We start from the raw sequence: 24,319 nt of genomic DNA on the forward strand, positions 1-24,319 counted from the left end.
CGGTTACTAAGCCTTTACACTTTTATTTTATTTTATATAAAACTTTGGAAAACATCTGCCTGAGCTATTCAACTGTTTGATTATGAATGACTAAAGAACAAAAAAGAAAAAAAAAGTTTGTTGAAATAATCTGAAGCATGAATGAAGATACAAACCAAAAATTGATTACATCAAACATAATATGTTTAAAATATATTTAAATTGAGTATTGTTAAATTTGAAGAGCTGGTATATGTTTACATGGCTCCCATAATCCCTGCTGCATCTGTGATGACATGCAGAGAGATTATCCACTCACAACGCAGGTTGCAGGACGCTGATAACGCCTGATAACATCTGACCGTCTGTGCATGTTAATCAGATGAGCTTTGTGAAGCTTCAAGTTGGTCTGACTCGCTTTTCTTTGCTGAATTTCTCTTCAAAACACAAGAGCATGAAATGGCTTCATAAGTTCGAAGGTCACCATCATTCAGGAGCCTGGCAGCAGATGGCAGCGCTGATAAGTCACATTTTACAGTTGTTCAGAACTCCTAATGCGAAGGGTGTCTGCAGAATAATGAATCCAAATCGGATCAGTCCTGCGTTAAAATGGATTCTTTCATAGTGTCCGTGCGTCTGAACAGCTGAGATCAGTCTTCAGTAACTCCAGACCAGCATGCTTCAGTTTCACAGGGAACCAATGGAATGTCAGAATAATCATAAGCAGAGCCTCATTCCCATGCTGCATCCACTCAGGGGTGTAGGCGTAGGTGAAGGTGTCAAAAAAGATGAGCTTGTGAACTTGCCCTCAATGGCGAACCCAGAACCGCAACCATGTCTCCAGCTGCAGAGTCCAAAAGAAGTTCCACATTTGGGTGAAATGTTCTTTCACTTCTAATCACTCATGATCAGTTTACAACCAATTACGCTCGTAAGTGTTGCTCTTTGTCAGATTTCACGGTTCGACTCGGTGCGCCTCGACATTTGTCGGCCGCAGTGATCAGAGCTGCGGTAATTATGTAAGTGCACTTGATCAAAGCGTGAAAGATGCCCTTCATCATCAGCACAGAGGGCTGCTGACCATAACAGAAGAGGAAGATTTATGGAAACCTTTGATGCAGCACTACAGTGGAACAGAGAGCTGGCATGATGATGATAAATTCACAAGACAGCTGGGGACAGTGGTGGAGCAGCAGGTCATTACTCTCCTCAGATCCAGCCTGTCACTTTCATGATGAAGACATCTGCGCCGTCACTCGCAGGAGGAGATGGTGTCTCGCTGCCGTCTCAGTCCCATCGAGCGCACAGAGCTCATTATCAGGCACGCTTACATCACAGTGATGTTCCTTCAACCGTGGCGTTATGAGAGCGGACAGCCAGCCGGCAGCACGTGGTGTGATGTGCAGAAAGCAATTTTACTGGTGTGAGACAGAGCCAGTGATGGATGGATGGATGGATGGATGGGTGGATGGACGGACGGGCAGGGGGTGTTAGAATGAGCCGCCTGGAAAATAAAGGCAGCTTTTTTTCACTTTGACTCGTCGCAGCCACAAAAAATTGTGAAATTCTGCAAATGCAGAACTCTTGGTGAATCTCAACGTTATCTTTGTTCATGTGGGGGCGCGGTGACTGGAGACTGGGGTGCCTCTACTCCAGCCCCGACATTGTTGTCTGCCCAAAAATTTTAAGTGCTCAGCTGGTGATTGGGAAGTCGGAGGGTGGGCCGTCCTTGACCGTCTGGTGCCCTCGTCTACGTCTGGAACATGGACCTGGACTATTAACCCGTGTTTGTATTTTTAAAATCATATCATGTTACACACGTTTTAAAAGTGAACTTCAGAGGAAATGTGGATGAGGAGAAACTGATAAAGTGGAAGTAGTTTTTGCCAAGAATATTAGTTCAACCATCAAGTTAATTATCATTTCAGATACCTTCTAACATAATATTCCTATTATTGCAATTTTTTAAAGTTTTGGATTTTGTTTTATTCCATGTAAAACTTCTGCTGGTTTACAACAGCGTGAGCTCATAATTCAACCACATCCATGCAGCTCAACAGGCCAACATGTTTGTCTGATAATGAGAACAGTCACCAAACACACACACACACACACACACACACACACACACACACACACACACACACACACACAGGCACAGCTCTGTGTAAACAACATGTTAAATGGTGAAACTAAGCCAGGGGGTCTGGGCAGCAGCACAAAGCTCCATATTTGCTTTGTAACGCTGCCTTCTTTCAACAGAACATGCTGGGCCTGCTGGTGGATCACAGTCATGATCCATAACAAGTCCAACGTGCTGCTACCGTGATTTGTCAGTTTATTTCTTTTGTGGTCTTCAAGACGTTGTCACAGAGGACGTGTGCAGCACCGCCTAATGACATCACTGCTCTCGCCTAATTTTAAAGTCTGGAAAATCATAGCATCAAAGTTCTTCCATTTCAAATTCAATGGCACCACAAGGTTGTTTTCAGGTTTAAACTGATTGTGCCTGTGAAGGATTTTTCACTGCTGCTTTTCTCACATAAAAAACTGAAATTGTAAAAAAAAAGTCGTATTTGCTTCACCAAAAGGACCCGAGAAGTCATCCAGTTCAAAACTAGGACCCTGACTGGAAGCCAGCTGAATCCAAGCACGATTATCCAAATATGGAGAGATGCTCACCTGTTTGATGTCATATGCCAGAAGAACAAAGTTCAGATCTGGAGAAACGGCAAACTTTGAGGCCTTAAAAGTCGCCTGTGAGAAGAGACAGATTCAGGAGATGCTTTATCTCCAGGATAAACTTTTACTGTTATGGCAGAACTTCACAGATACCCTTTCCAAATATTTATGGTCCTGATAAAAACCCAGAAGAATCTGAACTGGGGTCAGTGCGATCATGAAAGATTTGATTTATTGTGGATAAGGTTGAGAGTGAAGTTGCATTTTTATTATAGCTTACTTATTTAACAGTAATAACTATTTTCTGATAAATCCTTACATCACAACACATTAGAAACACCTCGATAAAAAACGTACAAACGTTGTGTTCTTCATCAGGAGCTCAGTCTGGTTGCGTGTGTTGACTTTCAAAATGTCTCCATCGAAGCTGCGAAAAATGAGCTCTTCATCTGAGGCAGAAGCGAAGAAAATGATCACCAGGACATAAAAGTGCAGCCAGACTGACACAGCTGCACCGGAAAAATGGTAAAAGTCCAATGTTATTAAGGAGGAAGGAACAAAACCAGCTGCCTTTGACAACCAGAGGAATATTAAGGAGTAAACATTAATTGATATATGAACAATGATCACAAGCACATATTTGACACATCTGAATCATTTTCAGGTTTTTCTTCATGTTGATGACGGATGAAGGTGTGTTCAAGTCTGGAATGTGCTGCTTCGCTGCTAAACGGGAATGTTCAGTACGTTATGGAAATTTGGCTCTCTTTTGTGGTTTTCTATGGTTTTGGAGCCGAATTGTTTCGACACATTTCTAACTGTAATAGTAATAAAAATATCTGATCCTTTATTGTTTGATAAAGGAGTTATACAACATCTGAGTCTGGACCGCAGACCTCTATGACTACTGCCCTAACCGAGGTACAATCCTTAATCTAAATATTTAGGACATTGACAACATGAACGGTTGTTTTTTGGTGTTGTTGTTTTCTGGGACTGCAGCATGAGGGAAATCTCTTTCCTTTACGGTACATTTTTCTTTACCATTTATCCACTTGGCGCCTGGATCGTGTACTTGGAAGTTTCTGTCGAAGAGGTCATCGAGAGTCAATGGAGAACCAGAAGGTTTCCCAGCGTTATCTAAAGGAAACACAAAACAACAAGAAGGATGTCCAGAGGATGGAGACGCTCTTTTCGCTTTGCTGCACAGTTTCAAAAGTCACTGTTTTTGGAGGCGGAGCTGCGCTAAACCGAGCAGTGGGAAAATCACCACAATCACAGACAACGTGATTAACCGGAGCGGAAGAGGTGGGGTCTGTGATTGGGCCCCACCAGGCAGCTGATGGATGTAGCAGGAGACTAATGTGGGACCAGTTGGTTCACATCTGGACCACATTGTAGCTCAGGACAAAATCTTTTACCTCAATCATTCTTTCTGGAATCAACTGATGCAAAACAGAAGAAAAAGAATCAATGTTTTCTAGTCCGATATGCAGCTGTCGAAAAACTTGCCTTTTGACAGCAGCACAATAGAGAGTCCGATGAGGGAGAGCACCACCAGAATGACCAGCAGGGAGATGCCAATGCCCTTCCAGTTCCTGTCTGGCCCAATAGGTCCAATGTCCTGCACAACAACAGAAAGAAGAACAACAGCAAAGGCGTAGCTGCATTAAACTCTGGCTGAGACTCACAGGATGGAGGCAGAATGTAATGACACCACAATGTTCACGACCGCGTTGAGAAGGTAAAGAAAAGGTCAACGACAGCAGATTCATCACAGGCGCTCAGCAGCTGCTGCTCCACCACATCGTCTGTCTGCACCACCCTGACTGGCTCATGTGGAGAGCAGACAAACATCTCACAGGCTGCATGTGAGAGGTCATTTATCACCTACAGTATTAGTGTGGAGCTGGGACAACTTGACATTTCCACCACAGATGAACAGAGGAAGGAACGCTTGAATGCTTATTCGGGACATTGAATAGGAGGAGGGACTATGAGGAGGGACACGTCCTTTGGCTGCATCAGAGGCTGATGAGGTTCCTGTGTAAATGCTGGGACAAAGCCCATACATCAGCCGCTACAGATGCAACAGTGGGGCCATTAGTGATCTCAGAGGTCCATGGGAGGACGTCACAGGAACATCGTGAAGATCTGAAGGGGCTAATGTTGGATATAAAACAGTGATAATTGCAGGGAGTCATTGCTGGGCCCCAGAGCCACTTCTGGAGAAGAAGAATCAGTGAAAAGTATAGCTGTCATAGCTACACTGTAGAACAATAATGGGCCCTCAACACCATCCATGGAGCAAGAACGACACAATCAGTCTATCATTACACAACCCAGCGGCTCCCGTCGAACCGCAACCATCTGGGAAGGGATTTGGTTCAACAAAGTCTGTCAGGATCAGCGTCCATCTCAGATTAACAGCCTCTATCACACTTCTCCCATCTGCCCCGGCACACCAGGGGGGACCTCGGCACACATCACACTGGGAAACTCCAGCAGTGTCTGGAGCACATGTCAGCCTATAAACACTCAGGAGGTGTACACACACACTCTCCTGACATGTTGTTTAGCAGGAAGCTTCATGGAGCCTGTGAAACATCTGCTTTCCACCTGCTCCTCCAACGTTCCAGAACTCACACCCTGCCACCAGAGCGGCGCCATGGAAACCTCAGGAGATTAAAGGAGGGAAGTCTTCTGCCACGTTTAATGAATTAATCTGCTGGGTTTATAACAACGGGCGGTTTCGTGCACAGGTTCTCTGGACTCATTTGCAGAGAGGAGCAGAGCCAGATTGAGGTCAGACAAAAGGTAGTAAAGCTTTCAAACAACTCATCTGCTCTCAAAGAGAGTTTCTAATTAAAAGAAAAGCTATTCTTCTCACCCTGCATCCTCATTCTAAGAGAAATCGATGGATTTAGCTGCAGGTTTCCATTTAGAACTATTTACTTGATGAGAACACAGCTGTTGTATGATAATACTTTGATTAGCTTGTCTTTGATTTTCATTTTCAGCCTTAATTCATATTAACGCGTTTGTGTTTTAAAGCTTCAGTGTAAATTTCCTGAATGAGTAATCGCTATTAAATATTATTTTGCGTTTACTTCGGCTGAGTTCATTAATTTGGCAGTAAATAAATCTGGTATTGATGTCTTCCTGAATCTTCCAGTTGTTTTTTTTGGATTTCCAACAGTCAAAACTCAAATGATCTCCATTTTTTTAGGTTGAGGACCTTTGACGCATGCTAACGTCGTTGCTGAGCACGTGCAGCGGATCCTCAATGCAGGACAAACATTCATGGTATGAAAATGTTGGCGAGGGAGGAAATTCCATTTATCATGTTTTCCACCAACCAGAGCATCGTTTGGGCCTGAAAAACAACCATCCAGTCTCGATCTTCGGGCTTCGGATGGACAAACTTCCATTTCCAGGGATAAATCTAACAAAACAGGAAGCAGAGCCTCTTTTTCCAGCCGCCTTTAACAGCGAAGCCAGTAAATTCTTGTCAGAAGCAAATTCCACAAACAGAATAATGAGCTTGTCCATATTTTGTCGGCCCTTATTTGTTGTCTGTCTCTGCCTTCTGCTGTGCTGAAAGGCATTCTGGGAGTGTGGACCTCTTTGGAAGAGTGTCACAGGAATGCGAAGGAAATGTGATGGGGAGGAAAATGAAGCTCCCCCACCTCATCACGCGGCACATCTCATTACTCCGGCCACCCGGCTGACAGAACGACCATAATTAATCTTCATTGAGTGACTGGGCTGTCTGGCCGACTGGTTAAGTGACTGGGCTGGAAAGATGTGTGTGAGCAGAAGAAGCATAAGGAAAGGGGTTAAGGAATTAGCCTTCATAGTGTTCAGTGGCTCCTAAAAGGAGACAAAGAGCAGTAAATAAAGGGTTCGGTGGTTTGAGTGAAACACGCCGCTGCAGCAACGTAGATCTGCATTGCAACCAGCGATTTACTCAGTGCTTTGTAGTCATGGCAACCCACTGGATTTAAATATCAAATCATTTATTCCAGCCTCTGTCCCCAAAGATTCTGGAACTTGTTTACATCCTGACAGTAGCCAGAGGGCGATCAATCCACCAAAATCGATTGCAACCCTCTTCGAGCTCATCAGTTTATTGCGTGGCAAAACAGCCTGGAGAAAAACAATTTCTCCAGCAGCGGCGGCGTGCACGTGTTGGGATAATGTGATTCCAGCACAGGCCATCACTCTCTGCAGCTCTCCGTCTGACAGACCTTTGGTGAGAATTTGGAACTACAATCTGCTTCCACATGTTCCAGAGGCGTCTTAAAATTAAAGGAATCAAAGCGCATTAATGTTGCACTGGAGGACCCACAGAACAAACTCTTACTGGGTTAGTGGGACTAAACAAGATCATGAGTCTGAAATACACACTATACTGGTATTGGAACGGGGACTGGGACTGGGACTAGGACTGGGGCTGAGACTGGGACTGGTACGAGGACTGGGGCTGAGACTGGGACTGGTACGAGGACTGGCACTAGGACTGGTACTGGGACTGACACTGGGACTGGTACTGGTACTGGGACTGGTACGAGACTGGCACTAGGACTGGTACGGGACTGGTACGAGGACTGGCACTGGGACTGGTACTAGGACTGGGACTGGGACTGGTACTAGGACTGGTACTGGTACTGGGACTGGTACGAGGACTGGCACTAGGACTGGGACTGGACTGGTACGAGGACTGGCACTGGGACTGGTACTAGGACTGGTACTGGGACTGGTACGAGGACTGGCACTGGGACTGGTAGTAGGACTGGGACTCGGACTGGTACTAGGACTGGCACTGGGACTGGGACAGGGACTGGTACGAGGACTGGGACTCAGACTGGTACTAGAACTGGTACTGGGACTGGGACTGGTACGAGGACTGGCACTGGGACTGGGACAGGGACTGGTACTAGGACTGGGACTCAGACTGGTACTAGGACTGGTACTGGGACTGGGACTGGTACGAGGACTGGCACTGGGACTAGGACTGGTACTAGGACTAGGACTGGTACTTGGACTGGTACTAGTACTGGTACTGGGACTGGTACGAGGACTGGCACTAGGACTGGTAGTAGGACTGGGACTGGACTGGTACTAGGACTGGTACTGGGACTGGTACTAGGACTGGGACTGGGACTGGTACAAGGACTGAGACTGGCACTGGGACTGGTAGTAGGACTGGGACTCGGACTGGTACTAGGACTGGGTTTGGGACTGGTACTAGGACTGGGACTGGTACGAGGACTGGGACTCAGACTGGTACTAGGACTGGGACTGGGACTGGTACTAGGACTGGTACTGGGACTAGGACTGGTACTAGGACTGGTACTGGGACTGGGACTAACCCATGCCATCAGTTCAGGATTTGAAGCAGGAGGATCAAATTCTTACATTCATTTTGCTGCAGATGTGGCTCAGAGCAGTAACGGAGGAACCCCGAACTCGCATAAAAACGTTTTTTTCCCAGATTGTTTGACTTTTCCAGGTCTTTTGAGGCTCCGTTTCCTGTCCTTGTTGCTCACATCTGTCAGTATCACACTCTCCGATGACTGCTGCTACGATATCTACTGTATAGACCCAGAGGTCAAAAACAATGTCATACAAGACTGTTAAAATCCGATTTTATGTGAAAAAAATCAGAGATTCAGCAGTGATTCCCGATGATTCCAGCGAGCTATGTTGGGACAACGGTGTCAACAAACGTCACTCTGCTCATTCACACCTGCTGCAACATTAGACAGATTCATTCTATGGGTTTCAAATGAAATATTTCCTCAGCCAGGCGCTCTGACGACACCACTCGTACTTTCAGAAGCTCCCGTCTTGATGAGTAAAGCTCGGCGAATTGATCTGGACCTCTCCTTGGACCAGATCCTTTCTGCTCTGCAGGGAACTGTCAAGGGCTTCTGGAGGAGTTCTGATGTAACTATTTAATCCAGCGAAGCAACACAAATGCCCACGCACAGTTTTAATTAGAATTTACATCAAAACACATTTGCATCAGCCCAATTTTCCCCGTGTAGACACCAGAATGATGTTTAAGTTCAATTTGTTACCCAATAAGAGCGATTACCATCATTACCCAGACCTGCGTGAACAGACAGGCTCCTCGCCACACCGTTAACCACCTCACCCCCATGGGGTCATCTGGGTCAGACGCCTGATCCAGTGGATCGAAAATAGCAACATTTGGAGACTTTTGTGGTTTATACAGCCACAAAACTTTAATTTGACAGTGTTGAGGGGCAGGAAGGGCCACCGCCAACTTATTAGGTGGCAGAATAATGAGGATGTCAGGAGGGGGTGGACTTCCTGTTAACCAGCATGTCGCTCATCTCCTGGCTGCTTCCATAGTTTAGGTAAGCTGCTCGCACCCTCACTTTGTTTGCCGTCTCACGTTTTAATCTGCTCTGCTGATTGCTTTTCCTCCCGCTCTGGCTGGCGGCTCTACCGAGCGTCAGAGCGCGCCAGAGTCTCACTGCTGTGGACAGATTATGCTAATGTGGCCCAGCTCAGATCAGACCAGAATCCCAGTCTAAAGGGGAGCCACGAGAAAGTTCATTTCCTCCTGAAATTGGCTTTTAAACTGTCAAACCGACGTCTCAGCCTCTGTTGACTCTTCTGCAGCAGATTCATTTGTGCCGCAGTGATCAAATCTGTCTTTAGACCATTTTTCATCTGTGTAACCTGAAGTTTAAACACCATCCTGACGATCAGTGGCAGTCGCTGCAGCAAAGCCATAAAACCGTGAACGACTGGGAGAAAAGTCTGTTCCCTTTCAGCTCCAGGGCACAAACTTTGGCTCTGGAGTCTGCTTTTAATCGTACAGATTTAGTGTAAACACTGTGAGCCTTTATTACACTTTCACACTGCGGCAGCCATTTAGCCGTTAGACAAAAGTCTAATAAAACCATTAAGAGAATAAAAACAGCCACGTTAAAAAGGTGCAACTGTTGATCATATGACATTTTCTCATATTAATGTGACAATGGCCTCCAGCGTCTCATCAGGAGAGATGGAGGAGGTGTCAGGACGCCGTTACAAACAAGCTTTTGAGGAGGACGAGTGTGCGAAGCAGGAGAAAAGTCCTGGATTCAAAGGTCAGCGCGGCTCAGTTTTTATGATGCAGTTACACAGTGAAATATTTCCTCCTCTATTCATCCTATAATCTAAAACTGAAGAACTTGTGTTTCCTCGAGGGAATGTTGAGCATTCAACATGAGTGCGGCTCATCTGACACGCAGCCTGTCTCATGTTTAATCGTTCTGTTGATCATCCCCAGCTCTCTGGTCCTCAGATGTGAAGAACACGTCGAGTCTGTGAGCCTTAAATTTCTCACCGACACTCTGACTGATGCCTAGAGCGTCTGTAGTTCCACTTCTTATTAGACTGAAGTTAGGAGGTTTTTTGGACTGATGGCTTCAGCATTGACATTCTGCTCCTGCACCGAAGCTTACTTTGATGTTCCCTCACAATTTTATGGGTCGTACTCTGTGTGTGTGTGTGTGTGTGTGTGTGTGTGTGTGTGGTGTGTGTGTGTGTGTGTGTGTGTGTGTGTGTGTGTGTGCTTATGTTTTTAAATCAAATATTTCTCTTTGTGTAATGGTCCTTATGTCAATGTTCTGGTCTAAAAAAAATGTTAGAAATGTTTAGCATGACGTGAGATGGGAAGATGCGCTCCTACCACGACTGGCCCATGAACACGTGCACACGTGCACACAGCCTGTCTTGCATCATACACACCGATTCAGAATTTAACATCAAAGTGCAGGTTTTGATCCTCAGGGATTCATATTCAACGTGTTTCTCCTTCATAGATAATTGGCTGTCCAGCACACGAGTGTGTGTGTGTGTGTGTGTGTGTGTGTGTGTGTGTGTGTGTGTGTGTGTGTGTGTGTGTGATGCACGCACACGGCGGAAACATTCCTTGTTACATTCATCCATCTCAAATTCCTCCTCATCTTCATATTGTGGTTGAAAAATGAAAATTTGAAATATTTTACTGGCATTTCAGTACAAAACTAGCAAAAATCTACAATTCTGCCCACATAAGTTAGTGAAAACAGATTTAGTGCAGATAAAATTTTCCATTTGTTCTCTTTCTTTGGCTTGCGTGAAACAACATCAACAACGACGCCTTTGACTATTTTCCCTCCGTCTGCGTCGCCCTTCAGGTAAAAGAATCAGGTAAAAGAAAGTTGTGAACAACTTTAACAGCTGCAGGAGGAGGATACGGGAAACCCTGACGGAGGACTGCGTGAGTGGGCGGATGGAGTCGGCAGAGGCCCCTGGGACCTCATCATTCTGACCAGCAAAGCAAAACAATAGGATGAGAGCAGCAGGGGGTCAGAGGTCAGCGCTGCAGAAAGCTCCCGAGGTCAAACTTCACATCCATCCTTTAATCAGTCGATCGGAGGCGACAGGGAAGCAGGAAACACGTGTTTGTAAAATGGATCTTTTATTTCCTGTCAAGCTGCTAGAAATCCAAAGTCATTTATGTCCATTTAACTTACAATGATGAAAAACAAGATTTTTCTCCTGAAGTTGGAACAGCAAAGTGTTGGGTTCTTCCTTTCAGAAGAGAGTGTTGCGATCTGAGGGCACGCCGACGTGGACGAGCAACCGTGTCTGTAGACGGCAGTAAATGGGTAAATAAGTGGAGCATGAATGAGCTGCAGACTCTCAGCCATGTTTGCACAAACACATCCATCTATGACAGGATGGACAGGTGCAGCACATCCTCAGAGGGAGCTTCTACAGCAAACGTGCCCAATAACTAAAACCAGTCAGCACTTCCTGCTCGGTGTGTTCTGAGGACAGAAGGGACACCCCAAAGGCCCAGCAGGGTGTCCAGGGGTCAAAAGGCCGTCATGTGATATAGGAAGCCCAATTTTGGTCCCTTATATGGGACTTGCTTTTTTTAGCTTTATTTTATGGTTGCTCACAAGAATTTTACCATCCCTATAATGACTCTTAATCAGGACTTCTGTATTGGACAGAACTGTGGCTATTAGCATAAAGTAATTAGCTGCATATCCAGTCGTCTGCACCATCAACGATCTCAGACACAGACAGAAGGAAGTGACAACGATTCCTGGATGTTGTGTCACAGTTTTAGATTTGGCGCCCTGGGAAAGTCTAGTTGAGCCGTCCTGCCGCCGCCTTGTCTCTTCTCTCCCATCTGATTTGCAGTACTATGATATGCATGATGCATGAATCCAGCATGATTGAGCTGGAGGACTCCCAGCGTCTCCCTGTGGGGGGAGAGAGAAGGGGGGGGGGGGTGTTTATAGATAGGCTATCTGCTGAATGCAGCGTTTGGTGTCTCTGCCAGTGAATTTCAGCTCCCCACAAAGAGAGGAAGAAGAAGGAGTGAGGGGCAATCTGGGCCCGAGTGCCAAACTCATTCTTCCGACTGACAGGCTGCTGATATCCTTCTCCAGGCTCGCCGTGCTGCTTCACGTGGAGGCTGATTGAGTCGGGGAGAGCCCGTCTTCTTGTGCTACCTTTCCCAGCATGTTTTAATATCTCTTGACTTCCTTTTTATATTGGAGTCGGCAATCAGGAGGCGAGGAGATCAGTGTCAGAAGAGGCTCAGCTCCATCACTGGACATGACAAAGTAGGACAACAGATAAGCCGTGGGTCTGATAACCTGGTTACAGACCCAATCTCAGTCTGACATGTCAGCCGTTAAAGCGCATATTGGACTCAGTAGCACCGTATCAGAGGGATAAAGTGGACCAGAGTCTTCGGAAATACAGCAGAACAAACACAGACATCACCTCTGTCTGCTGCGCGTGTGCTCTCTTTTACTGCTGTTATGAGCTGGACAGTTGCCCTTTGGGGATTAATATATCCAGTAAAATGTGTCTGTTAAATATATTCTGAGTCACAAAACATGCCAATTGGCACTACTGTGCAGTGGATCAGAGTAAATATTGTATTATATATTGAATGGTTATCGTCCTTGCCAATTATAACTGATCTAAAGCAGACGACCTTCAACAGAAGAGGGGTGCTCTAAGTGTTTACCCTTTAATCTTCTGAGCTCGTTTAGCATTTAATTAGTGTTCTCAGCTTTTATATGTCGTTTCTGCACTTCTCTGATATGTAATATGCTTAATAAATAATTATTTCTGGTTTTAGTTTTTCCTGTGATACATTGCCACCTGGTGGACATATTGACTCATTACACCCCACGCGTCGACACCACAGTGAATATTTGTGTCTCTGTAGCTGCACCAAGAATATCGCGCATGAACATCAAGTGTCGGCTCACCTGTTCCAGCAGTGACTATGTAAATATGGTGTTTACACAGGATGGCTGATGTGACGGTGAATAAAATATCGTCTTGATGAGATATAATCATGCGTGTAATTAATCACCCTACAGGGTGTAAAAGGTTGAGAGGAGGGGAGAAACAGGAGGAACAGCAGCACATTTTAATTAGTGTTTGGTTTATAATTAACTCATACAGAAAAAAAGCTGTTATGTCACAATCAACTAAATAAAACCCCCAAAACTTATCTTTAATCGCTAGAGGAACGTAACGGCAGCAGGTTTTGAACTATAACACAGAGGAAAACTACAAATAAAAAGAGGCTCCCTGGAAAACAGAAGAATTTCCTGTGATCTCATCGAAAGGAATCTAACAGGCAAGTCAGACAGAATAGAAGCAGGTCGCGTCACTTATCAGCTGGGTGAGATAAACCAACACTAAAGTGGAAAATCCACATATCCACATGAATCGTGAGGCAGGTTTTAGTCTGGTGCCATGGAAACAGAAGCATCAGGATACCAAAGCACATGCAACTAAAACAAATGAATAAAAGTTCAAAGTCTCCACTAAGGTGCAGCAGAGGTGAAGCGGTGGCGAACAGGAAACCCCTCCAACGCCAGACTCAAGTCCTCCAGCAGAAACCGCCCACACACACCAACCCTGAGGCGGCGCTTCAAATCTCACCTGAGATGCTGCAGGAGTGAAGCAGCTGCTGCATCATCAGTAACTTGAGTGTGGTTTCAAACTTTCTGTTTGATGAGTTTATGGAATCTGGAGGGTTCGTATTTCGGAAAGGTTCTGAAAAGCGTTGAAAATAATCTGACTTCCTTCTTCCTGCCTCAGTTTCTGCAGGTGTTCTTCTAACACACGCTGGCCCTCACCGACGGTGGTTTACTACATCTACACACCTCAGCTTGTCTAGTTTTGGATATCTTTAAAAATGTTTAAATTTCCTTTATTGTCAGAATGTTTAGGGTGATTTCCTGGAAATGAAGTTTGAGAGAAGTGTAGTTTGATGAGTTAAACCTGGAGGCAGACCTGCAGAAGCAACGTGAAGCTTCCCATTAAGGCTACAACCTCCTCCCTGGATGAACATTTGGAGATGAGTGGTTCATTTTTGAGGCTGGAGGTCAGGTTATGAAGCACAAACAACCTCCCCAACATGTAAAGTGATGATGCACTTCCAGTCTTCACGTCTGCAGGCCCCTCCCACTTTGCCTTGACCCACTTCATGTTATTTTCTGACTCCCCAACACTGAAACTGCTTCCTCAAAACAGGAGACAGGGAGGGAAGAGGGAACCACAATGTTCTCATGTTCTTCTCATGCACAGACACTCAGTGGAGGAAGCACAGCCCCCCAGTGAATTTCTTCCTGCTCTTCAAAGCCAGGCAGCTCGTGGAGCTTCTCTTGAGGAGGATTATCATAATGAGGCAGCACTGCAACACATTTAACAGCAGCTTCAGTCTTCAACTGCTGCTCGGAGCTCATTTTACACCATCATCATCATCATCACCATCACCATGACCATCATCACCATCACCACCAACATCATCACCATCACCACCAACATCATCACCATCACCACCAACATCATCACCACCAACATCATCACCATCACCATCATCACCACCAACATCATCACCATCACCATCATCAGCAACAGCAGCAGCAGCAGAGCATCAGCAGCAGAATAATGGGGGAGTAAATGGGGGAGCAATGAAGGACAAAACGGTAGAGAGAACACGGAGAACATGGATGATATGTGGAGCAGCTTTGAGCTGCTAACAGAGGCTTAGCATAATCAATATAGCTCATGGAAATAGGTGGGTGTAAGGAGGGAGAGAGAGAGAGAGAGAGACATAGGGAGAGAGAGAGAGAGAGAGATAAGGAACGTGTTCAGCACTTGAGCACAAACAGAATACCAGCAGGAAACTGCTGAAGGTGAGTAAAGGTGAGTTTGGCCTGGATTCAGTTCAGATGGAATTCCCTGCATTTCCACATTCATGACTAGAATCTGTTTTATCCACATCAACAGCCCGGAAATGCAATGATCCACTCCGGTTAAGAACGATTCACTGAACGAACTGGACGCGTCTGCTTCCATCTGCTGGCCAGATGCCCTTTTAACTCCATTTATGTTCAGCATCAGGACATCAAACTGTCCTCCTTAAAGGAGCCATATTGGTGTGACGTCCAGCCAGCTGGAGGAGTAATCACGCACCAGAAAAAACGTGCACGGCTGCTGGGCTTTCTGGGGAGAGCCATTTGATGGATTTAACCCTGCTTTCATCAACAAACCAACATCTAAAACCAGATCAGCCCTGCTGCAGTTTTCACTTCACTTAAATGTGCAGCTGTAAAAACCTCCGAGAGGTTGTCAGCGCTAAAAAGAGAAAAAAATAAATATAGGTAAATATATCTATTAAATCGGGTCTTTTCAAGCTTTGCTTGGCACATTTTAGACATCGAAAATTCCATGTTGCCGTGGACACACACACACACACACACACACACACACACACACACACACACACACACCACACACACACACACACACACACACACACACACACACACGTGAAAACACCTCCACAGGTTGGTGGGAGCTTCCCCGGTTCCCGGGAGAGCCTCATTCCGAGTCACTCCTGGGAAGAGCGGGGGCGATAAAGCGGCGGCAGAATCTCATTAGCCCTAATCGTAATTGACAGCCATCAAAGAGACTTTTGTGCGCGGGATTACGGAGTGCAACAGGCACAAAGCTGCCTCGGCTGGTGCGTCGCTGCAATTTGGTGCTCAGCCAGCTGTAAAGGAGCAGAGACGGCGGGATCCAGCGGCGGCGACGCTGCGCAGCCGCGCGGAAGCGTGTGCGGCAGGAGCGGAGCGAGCGCGCGACAGCGTGGCGGGGAGGCCACGACGACGTCACCTCTGATTCCTTACACATCAAAGACATCAAAAGCAGTATTGGGCGCGTTTCACTGGTCATCATTAACTGTCATCATGCACGAGTTTTCAACCCCCCCCCCCCAGCGGCTGGAGATGATCACGTGGTCCAGGTGCCAAACAGGTCCAGGATGACCCAAATGGAGCATCTATGACCAGAGGACCAAGCTCAGGCAGGAACAAACAAGCCAGAGAAAGTTGCTTCTCAGGCGTTAGATATTCCAAACCCCCTCTCATCCATCCTCATTTATCTCATCTGTCAAACTCCAGTTTGCTCTTTTCTCTCCTCAAAGCAGAAGTTTGGCTTTAATGTTTCGGACCAAAGAGCCTCCCGAGTGTCACCGATGAAAAGTCGCTTAAGGAAAAACACAACAGCGTCCAAATAACAGTGAAACGACCCTGGGAAAAAACAGGCTGCATCGTGTCACCTCTGATTTCAGCCACAGACAGAGAAGCTCGTACATGAAAGCAGACGTCAGCACTAAAATGTTGATGTAACCATGCAGGAAGAAAAGAGCTGATTGGGCTGATTGTTGCAAACTGGCTACAAAATACACAAAAACCACAAAGTACACCTGGGCAGGGTCCCCAGTACAACAGATTTCCACCAGTTTGGACCAGCAACACCAGTGACTGCACATAATCCCAGTATCTCTGACCAGATTGAACCTGAATGGTTCTAATCCTGCATCTGAGCGTCCAGTTTGAACTGGGACAGGAACGAAAAGCAGCAGTGAACCGACCAGTTGGAAGTTCAATCCCAGTCAAAGAGCAACGACGGCCGATGGTGACACACAAGCAAAAAAGGAAAAGGAAAACCTGCGGATGTGAGATGTTGGTGGAAGAAAGGCTGCAGAGTCATATATGGTTCGTGTATTAGGAAGCCACCTCTCAAGGAACGCGGGGCTCCACTCAGACGTACCAGAGCAGATCTAATCTGCGGAGACAAACAGCCCGATCGGTGCTGCTAATCTGCTGTGAGATTTCATCCTCCACAGGGGCCACAGCTCCTCCATCAGTCTGTTCCAACTTCCTGAGATCATTTCTGTCAAATCCGCCACGTTGCTGAGCGATTGCTCCCCAAGCGCACTAACTTTCTGGACAGGCCGTCACGGAACACCTCGGCTCTTTATAGATGTCCGTCTGAAGGAGATACAGTATGAAAAAAGAGGATTTCACACAAACAACATTTACCAGCATGAAAGAACGGGGTTGCTTTCAAGGTAGAATGTCTGGAAACATCTGGAATTACAACTGGTGCCTGGAAACAGGTCCCACACCTCCTGGTCCCACACCTCCAGGTCCCACACCTCCAGGTCCCACACCTCTAGGTCCCACACCTCCAGGTCCCACCCTCTAGTCCCACACCTCCTGGTACCACACCTCCAGGTCCCACACCTCTAGGTCCCACACCTCCTGGTACCACGCCTGCAGGTACCACACCTGCAGGTCCCACACCTGCAGGTACCACACCTGCAGGTCCCACACCTCCAGGTCCCACACCTCCAGTACCACACCTGCAGGTACCAACCTCCTGGTGCCACGCCTGCAGTCCCACACCTGCAGGTCCCACACCTCCAGGTCCCACACCTCCAGGTACCACACCTCCTGGTCCCACACCTCCTGGTACCACACCTGCAGGTACCAAACCTCCAGGTCCCACACCTTCAGGTACCACACCTCCAGGTCCCACCTTGCAGGTACCACACACCTGCAGGTCCACACCTTCAGGTCCCACACCTTCAGGTCCCACACCTCCAGGTACCACATCTTCAGGTACCACACCTTCAGGTACCACACCATCAGGTCCCACACCATCAGGTCCCACACCTGTAGGTCCCACACCTGTAGGTCCCACACCTGCAGGTACCACACCTCCAGGTCCCACACCTCCTGGTACCACACCTGCGGTACCACACCTGCAGGTACCACACCTCCAGGTCCCACACCTTCAGGTACCACACCTCCAGGTCCCACACCTTCAGGTCCCACACCTTCAGGTCCCACACCTCCAGGTACCACACACACATCGTCCACACCTTCAGGTACCACACCATCAGGTCCCACACCATCAGGTCCCACACCTGCAGGTCCCACACCTGTAGGTCCCACCCTGTAGGTCCCACACCTGCAGGTACCACACCTTCAGGTACCACACCTGCAGGTCCCACACCTGCAGGTACCACACCTCCAGGTCCCACACCTGCAGGTCCCACACCTCTCAGTAACAGCTGCTCAATGATCTGAAGAGGCAGCTCAGTCACGGAAGACCCCGGAGCAGTTTGCACATTTCCATGCTGGTAATGGCAAAGCAGCGCCCCCCGTTGGTGCGTTCAAGCATCACAACACTCTCGTGTACTGTTTTATAGCTTTCTTGAAAAAACGGACAATAGTTTTGCACAAGAAAGTGTATTTTTTTCCATAAAATGTTAATAAATGACATTAAGTTTCATCACAGGAGGTGCTGAAGTTTGTCCCAGCGGTCACTGGGTGAGAGGCAAGAATTCACCCTGGAGAAGTCAGCTGTCCATCACAGGACACATTTTAGACGTCTAAGACATGCGCGTGGGTGAAAACACAATCCAATTCTCATCTGTCTAAAAGGTGAACACTTTGATTGTGCTGTGACGTCTGAAACTACAGCTGCAAGTAGAAAAGCTGAACTAAATAAGATGCAAAACGTAATTTACATGCACAATTTTCCACAGTTGACCAGAAATAACAAATAAAATGCTAATAAATCTGCAGTTCAGGATTTGGCTCACATGAAATCAGTTATGAAACCTGCTTGATGATACCGTTACAGTTTCCCAAGTTGAAGCTAAATTAGGAATCAAAGGAAAGAGGAAAATCCCTGAATAATTTTCAATCTGCGCTGCACAAAAAAGTAATGCCAGCTCAGAATAATTAAATCGGTTTGGTGTGACCCAGTTTGGAGAGTTGCTTGGTTGCTGGAGGATGTTGTTTGTGTGAACAATGCAGCACATATGAAAAATTAAGTGAAAATGGTTGCTTCAATTACCAGCAGTGCCCCAGAGAACACGTTGACTTTTCAGACAGGAGCAGAAAAAAGCAGCGCTTTTCTTGTAAGAGTCGGAGGATTCTCACGTCTGTTTATTCCAAAAACTCAGAGTCATTATTCCAAAATAATAAATTAGTTTTAATTATCAATTGATAAAAGCCTGAACTAGAAACAAGGCAAATGTGAGTTAACATGAGGGACGGTTAACAAAACAACCAGCTGGTGGCGCTAATTCCATCAAAGAGCCGAAGTGGCTGAACAAACGTGTGATTCCAAATGTTGATCCAAACACACATAAAGGCTGATAAGATGAGCTCGACCGAGTGTGTAGGAAGAGCAGCTGCCCTCTCGGAGCAGATTGAAGGTCACATGACCGTCAGAGCAGGAAACGCTGACAGACATGAGTTATTTATCCATAAATAACCTGATGACCGGGAAGAAAAATCAAGCCAGAGGAAAAATAAGCAAATTCAGAAGATACAAATTCCTCTGAAATGCATGCTAACATGCTACATTGATCTCTGGATGCTAGTTCCTCCTGCTGGACCCGCCCAAAAACGAGTCCAGTTCAGCTGTCAGTCCTGGTGTTCCCAGCATTTTCATGGCATTACATCCAATTAACTTTGAGCCGGCGTAACTCAAACCCGCAGTGGGGACAGAAAATCTCTGGATTACACTCCATCATTATGTAACCAGACTACACATCTGCACTAAACAATTCCGTCCTGTCAGATTCACATTTTCTTTCCGACCGTCTTCCCGTGTCGACAGCTGAGCTGGAAAGACTGCTGGGAAATCATCTCCTTTCAAATCAGTTCTCAGGCAGATGTCTCATACAACACACCGGCACCAAAAGATCCAAACAGGCTGAAATGACCCTGGATTAAAATCTGCTTCAACGTCTGAAGAAATGATAAAACCCCATTAAATATTGTATTGTGGTAAATATTTCTTGTGTTTATATCCTAAGATGCTTCATCCACAATGGTGCCATGTTTCTCAGGTGATCAGCTTCCTGTTTGGGACTTCCTGATATCACAAATGTGGTTCAAAACATGAGCTGGAACTCAAATAAAATCTCAACTGATGTTGAACGGAAAAGGAAAATCCCAATATTAAAGCCTAATCCGGATACAACTGCAAAAGTTCTCCATGAGCTGGACAATCCAACTCGTGCGTGAGGACGTTCAGGGCGGTCAGATGTCCAGTAAAGAGGGTTAGAACCATTTCCATGAAGTCTGTCTTTAATCTCAGACATCTGGCTAAAACCACAATTCCAAGAAGCAGAAATGTAGAGCAGAATTCCAATTACAGCTCAAACCTCTTATGTTTCCCAAACCTACATCATTTGTTCATTTATTTGAAGTTTTTCTTGGTATAAATGTGATTTTCGTTGAAATCGGACTCGGTTTCAGAGGCCATTACAGAAGTTCTGGTCTGATTTGATGCACGTCAGAGGCTTGTGGAAGACTGAAGACCTGAGCCGAGTCCTCAGACTGCGAGTTTTGGTAGAAGGTCTTTGTTCTGTTAAATTCCACTGAAAGCGTTCCTGCCGGGAGCGCGGCGATGGAGCCCAACTGTTTTCCCATCTGTCTCGCAGTGGGAGCTCCCTGTGGTGCCCGGGCTCCTCTCAGGTGAGCACTAATGCACTGAGGGGATTTCCTTTGAATGAAGCTCTTGGGAGTCCCAGATGATGGAAATGATCTCCAGTGTTGGTCTGTTCACTGGCCCAAGCAAGTCGTTTACTCACCAGAAGGGACCTTAATGGTGCCAGAGAGATGCTGAGTGCACTGTTCCTTTAAACATCAGATGCCATTCCAAGCTGGACGAATGTGCTGTGTGCACGTTAGCGTTTTAAGTTTAGTGTCCAATGTTTTCCATTTTACAGAAGCCAAAACATATTGTACAGGCAGGTTTCCTCCATTTTGTCACTGTCGCGCGGGCACAGACTAATGCTAATGCTAATGCTAATTCCTGACAGAGGGGTGCTAAATGCAAAGCGAGAGAGCACAGCTTCACCTCCTCCTGTCTGGTCCTGTCCTCTCTGCTGATGATGGCACACAAAGCCAAAGGTCAGAGTCGTTGTACTCAACTACACTCACATATTAAATTGTACAATTGTTGACTGAAGGGATCGAAGGAGCCTCTATTTCTTCACAAATGCTGTTCTTAACACTTATTTTTGATTGTGACTTATCTGTGACTCCCTCTGGGGAAATTGCAGGTGTGAAATTGCAGGTGAATTTCAAGAGCTCGTCTTTGAACACAAAAAGCACCTCAGCCAGTAGCTGCACTGGTATCACTGGGACCACCTCCTGTTCCCTGGAGACCGAGGTCCAAACTGGCTGCTGGAAGATGCTGCTTCTGTTGTTTGTTTTTCTGATGGACCAGCCAGAACAAGGACGCTGAACAAGGTTTAGAAAAGCACGTTGCACCAGCCGCCAGACACCTGAATCCTCCGAGTACGCACCTTTCAACCTCACCGTGGGTGGAGCCAATCAACAGCCTGGCGCCAACCCACAAGACAATCACGCTGTCAGCACAACGCCCGCTGTTCCTAAAGCCCGATACGCCTTTTTGTCTGCGCTGATGTGGACAGGCAGCAGAGTGGGAGGCCCGGAGCAGGCGTTGATACACAGGTGACTTTTTAACATATCCAGCTGAAGAGTCCACAGGTTTTAACAGCGGCAATCAGGAAAGGCTGCATGAGAGCCGCCGTGACTGGGAATGTTTCTGTCTCAGCTGGACGTCCTGCAGCAGCCGCCACAAACAAACGGAAACAACGAAGACGTGCGAGGGAGCGAGAGGAGAGGAGACACGCACGTCGTTAAATGGACTAATAGATAGAGTTAGGGTTAGATAAACCAGCTGAAACTGGTGCTACAGTCATGATGGAGGGAGGGAGGGAGGAGGGAGGGAGGGAAGGAGGGATGGATGGATGGATGGATATAGATGGGTGGGTGGATGATGGGTGGATGGATGGGGGAGGGATTGGATGGAGGGAGGGAGGGAGGGATGGATGGATGATAGATGGGTGGGTGGATGATGGGTGGATGGATGGATGAATGAATGGAATGAAGGATCAATGGATGATAGATAGATAGATAGATAGATAGATAGATAGATAGATAGATAGATAGATAGATAATAGATAGATAGATAGATAGATAGATAGATAGACAGACAGACAGACAGACACATGCTCCTCGTGTATCTACACCACATTCCGATGATGTCGATCCTCTTCCGGAGTCTTTACGTGAGCAGCCGTGAGCGTGAGCAGCAGAACCTGGAGGTTGCTCTCAGCTCAGAGAGGCCAGTGAAGCTGTTTACAAGCGTCCACGTTGACGTGCGCTCCAGCGCTCCACCACAGACGCCAGTTTAACCTGCTGACTGGACAAAATGGTCCAGATGGTCCAAACAGACCAAATCAAACTAAATGGATACTCATCACTGCACTTATGGGAACAAAACGTTTATACGACATATTTCATTACACTGACTCAATTTATTGTCCTTTGGAACTTTAAGGCTTTACTATTTTCCCTCCCCATTTAAAGAAAAGCCAACAGATCCCAAACATCTCTCCGGGATCTCTCCTGGATCTCTCCTGGATCTCTCCTGGATCTTCCCACTCTTTATGTGAGGGAACTGAAATCCTGCTCAACCTGTTATTTTTAGTGTTGCACCTGTTCCAGCTCGGCTATACACCATGTTTGCTTTCTGTCTCTGTCATTTCTCTCTGTAAATGTGCGTGTGCGTGCGTGCGTGCGATGTTGCGCTCTTGTTTTTAACGTATGTGTGAGGAAATGGGCCTTTTTAAACGAACCTGGCAAAAGATCCTGAGGCGGAAACTGCTTCAAACGTCCCCCCCACTGTGCACACTTTCCGCGCTCGTCTGACGAACGTGCACATCAAAGAGTTCAGACTTCCCGATGAAAGAGAGGTTCCTCATCCGATCAATAAAGTGGAATAAATACATTAAACGGTTGATATTTGCTGCCCAGGTGTGCATGAATCAGTGGAGAGGGCAGAAACAGCCCTGACAGCAACGCACGCTTCTCCCCGCGGCCGCGCGCACGAACCCGAGCCGGCTGAGCAAACGTGCAACCAGAACCCGACTCGCTCTAAAGTCCACACTCGCGCCACGTGCTTTTTGCTCCACTCTTCCCGGGTCAGTCGTCAGAAAGTTGGACCGGAGCGGCTCGGGACGGTCTTACCTTGGAGTCGGACGAGTAGCGCCGGCTGTGCTGCACCGCTCCCGCGCTCTGGTTCATGGTTCAGCACCGGGGACAGTTCCGAGGAACCCGATCAGCCTGCGGATCGATGAGCAGCCGCCGACAGCGATCACAGGGAGCCGCTGACAGAGACGAGTGGATCTCCGCTCCGCTTTAAACTGAACCACTGGATCGTCGCTCGCACGCGCGCGCTCGCTGCCCAATGACGCGTCGCGCGTAAAGTAGGCGCGCGCGGCAGGTGTGCCAGGCTGGACTGAACCTGAGTTTTCATGTCAAGGTGGTTCATTTAGAGACCGACAGCGGTGGCGTTTTGAGCTGTACTCATGGAATTAAGATTCACGCTGTAATTATCGCTGTGCTGGGAGATTTACTGTTCTGGTCCATAAAGTGTGTGTGTGTGTGTGCGTGTGTGTGTGTGTGTGTGTGTGTGTGTGTGTGTGTGTGTTGTGTGTGTGTGTGTGTGTGTGTGTGTGTGTGTGTGTGTGTGTGTGTGTTTTGGCGGGATGCAGGACAAAATGATTCCCCAGGAAATCACAGTTTCAGTCCGTTAGAGCTGTGGCTCTTCCAGGAAGGCATCATGAAGAACCTCTTCATTATAGGATCCACCTGATACTCCTCCTCACTCCATCAGCTGTGAGAGCTCATCTGTAAATGCACAGCTACACAACAGCAACGATCACAACAACTGTGCAAAGAAATGCCGATGTGCTGCTCCGCATCTGCAGGAAGAAACCAGCTAACTTCATTACTGCATGTGGCTTCTGGACTGGTTGAGTTATTGCAGCAACAAAGCAAATTAAGCCTTTTAGATGTGTCATTTCGAGCTCTCCTTGTTAGGCCAGCTGCATTTGTTTGTTCAGAAAGTTCTCCCATTTGTTTGTTTGGAGCCCTTATTCTCGGTATCCGATTGTGATGATGTAATCTCCTTAATCTTGTGAACACTGCTTACGTAACTGCTGACGGTTCTAACAGTGCGTTCCTTAACTCTTAATCTCTGAAACTGTGGGCTGACATCAGCGTCAATGGTGCCGTCATTTCATGATCTTTCAGTTTAAATTTAAAGACAGAACAGGAAAACACACCTAACGTCTCCCGTGTGTGATCTGCTCACTCCTGGGGAAGAGACGATGCTTCAGCCAGGATCC

The 24,319-nt window shown here is 46.9% G+C and overlaps 1 protein-coding gene across 5 annotated transcripts in view; it reads right to left on the reverse strand.

The window, feature by feature from the left end:
* LOC130533014 (inactive dipeptidyl peptidase 10-like) overlaps window positions 1-23,446 on the reverse strand; it is a 34,733-nt gene extending 11,287 nt beyond the window's left edge. Inside the window, exons 1-5 of one of the 5 annotated variants that reach the window (XR_008952463.1) lie at window positions 23,157-23,446; window positions 4,174-4,285; window positions 3,706-3,801; window positions 3,019-3,170; window positions 2,662-2,736 (exon numbers count right to left, since the gene is read on the reverse strand). Coding sequence is in view for 4 of the 5 variants with exons in the window: in XM_057046124.1 (XP_056902104.1) it covers window positions 2,662-2,736; window positions 3,019-3,170; window positions 3,706-3,801; window positions 4,174-4,285; window positions 23,157-23,213 (492 nt within the window). In the remaining variant the exon portion in view is untranslated. The remainder of the gene's footprint in view (window positions 1-2,661; window positions 2,737-3,018; window positions 3,171-3,705; window positions 3,802-4,173; window positions 4,286-23,156) is intronic. The other 4 variants (XM_057046124.1, XM_057046134.1, XM_057046143.1 and 1 more) reach the window with 4 other exon arrangements.
* Window positions 23,447-24,319: the final 873 nt, after the last annotated feature.

This window comes from Takifugu flavidus, chromosome 1 (assembly GCF_003711565.1).
Source record: "Takifugu flavidus isolate HTHZ2018 chromosome 1, ASM371156v2, whole genome shotgun sequence".
In the NCBI taxonomy this organism is placed as follows: Eukaryota; Metazoa; Chordata; class Actinopteri; order Tetraodontiformes; family Tetraodontidae; genus Takifugu; species Takifugu flavidus.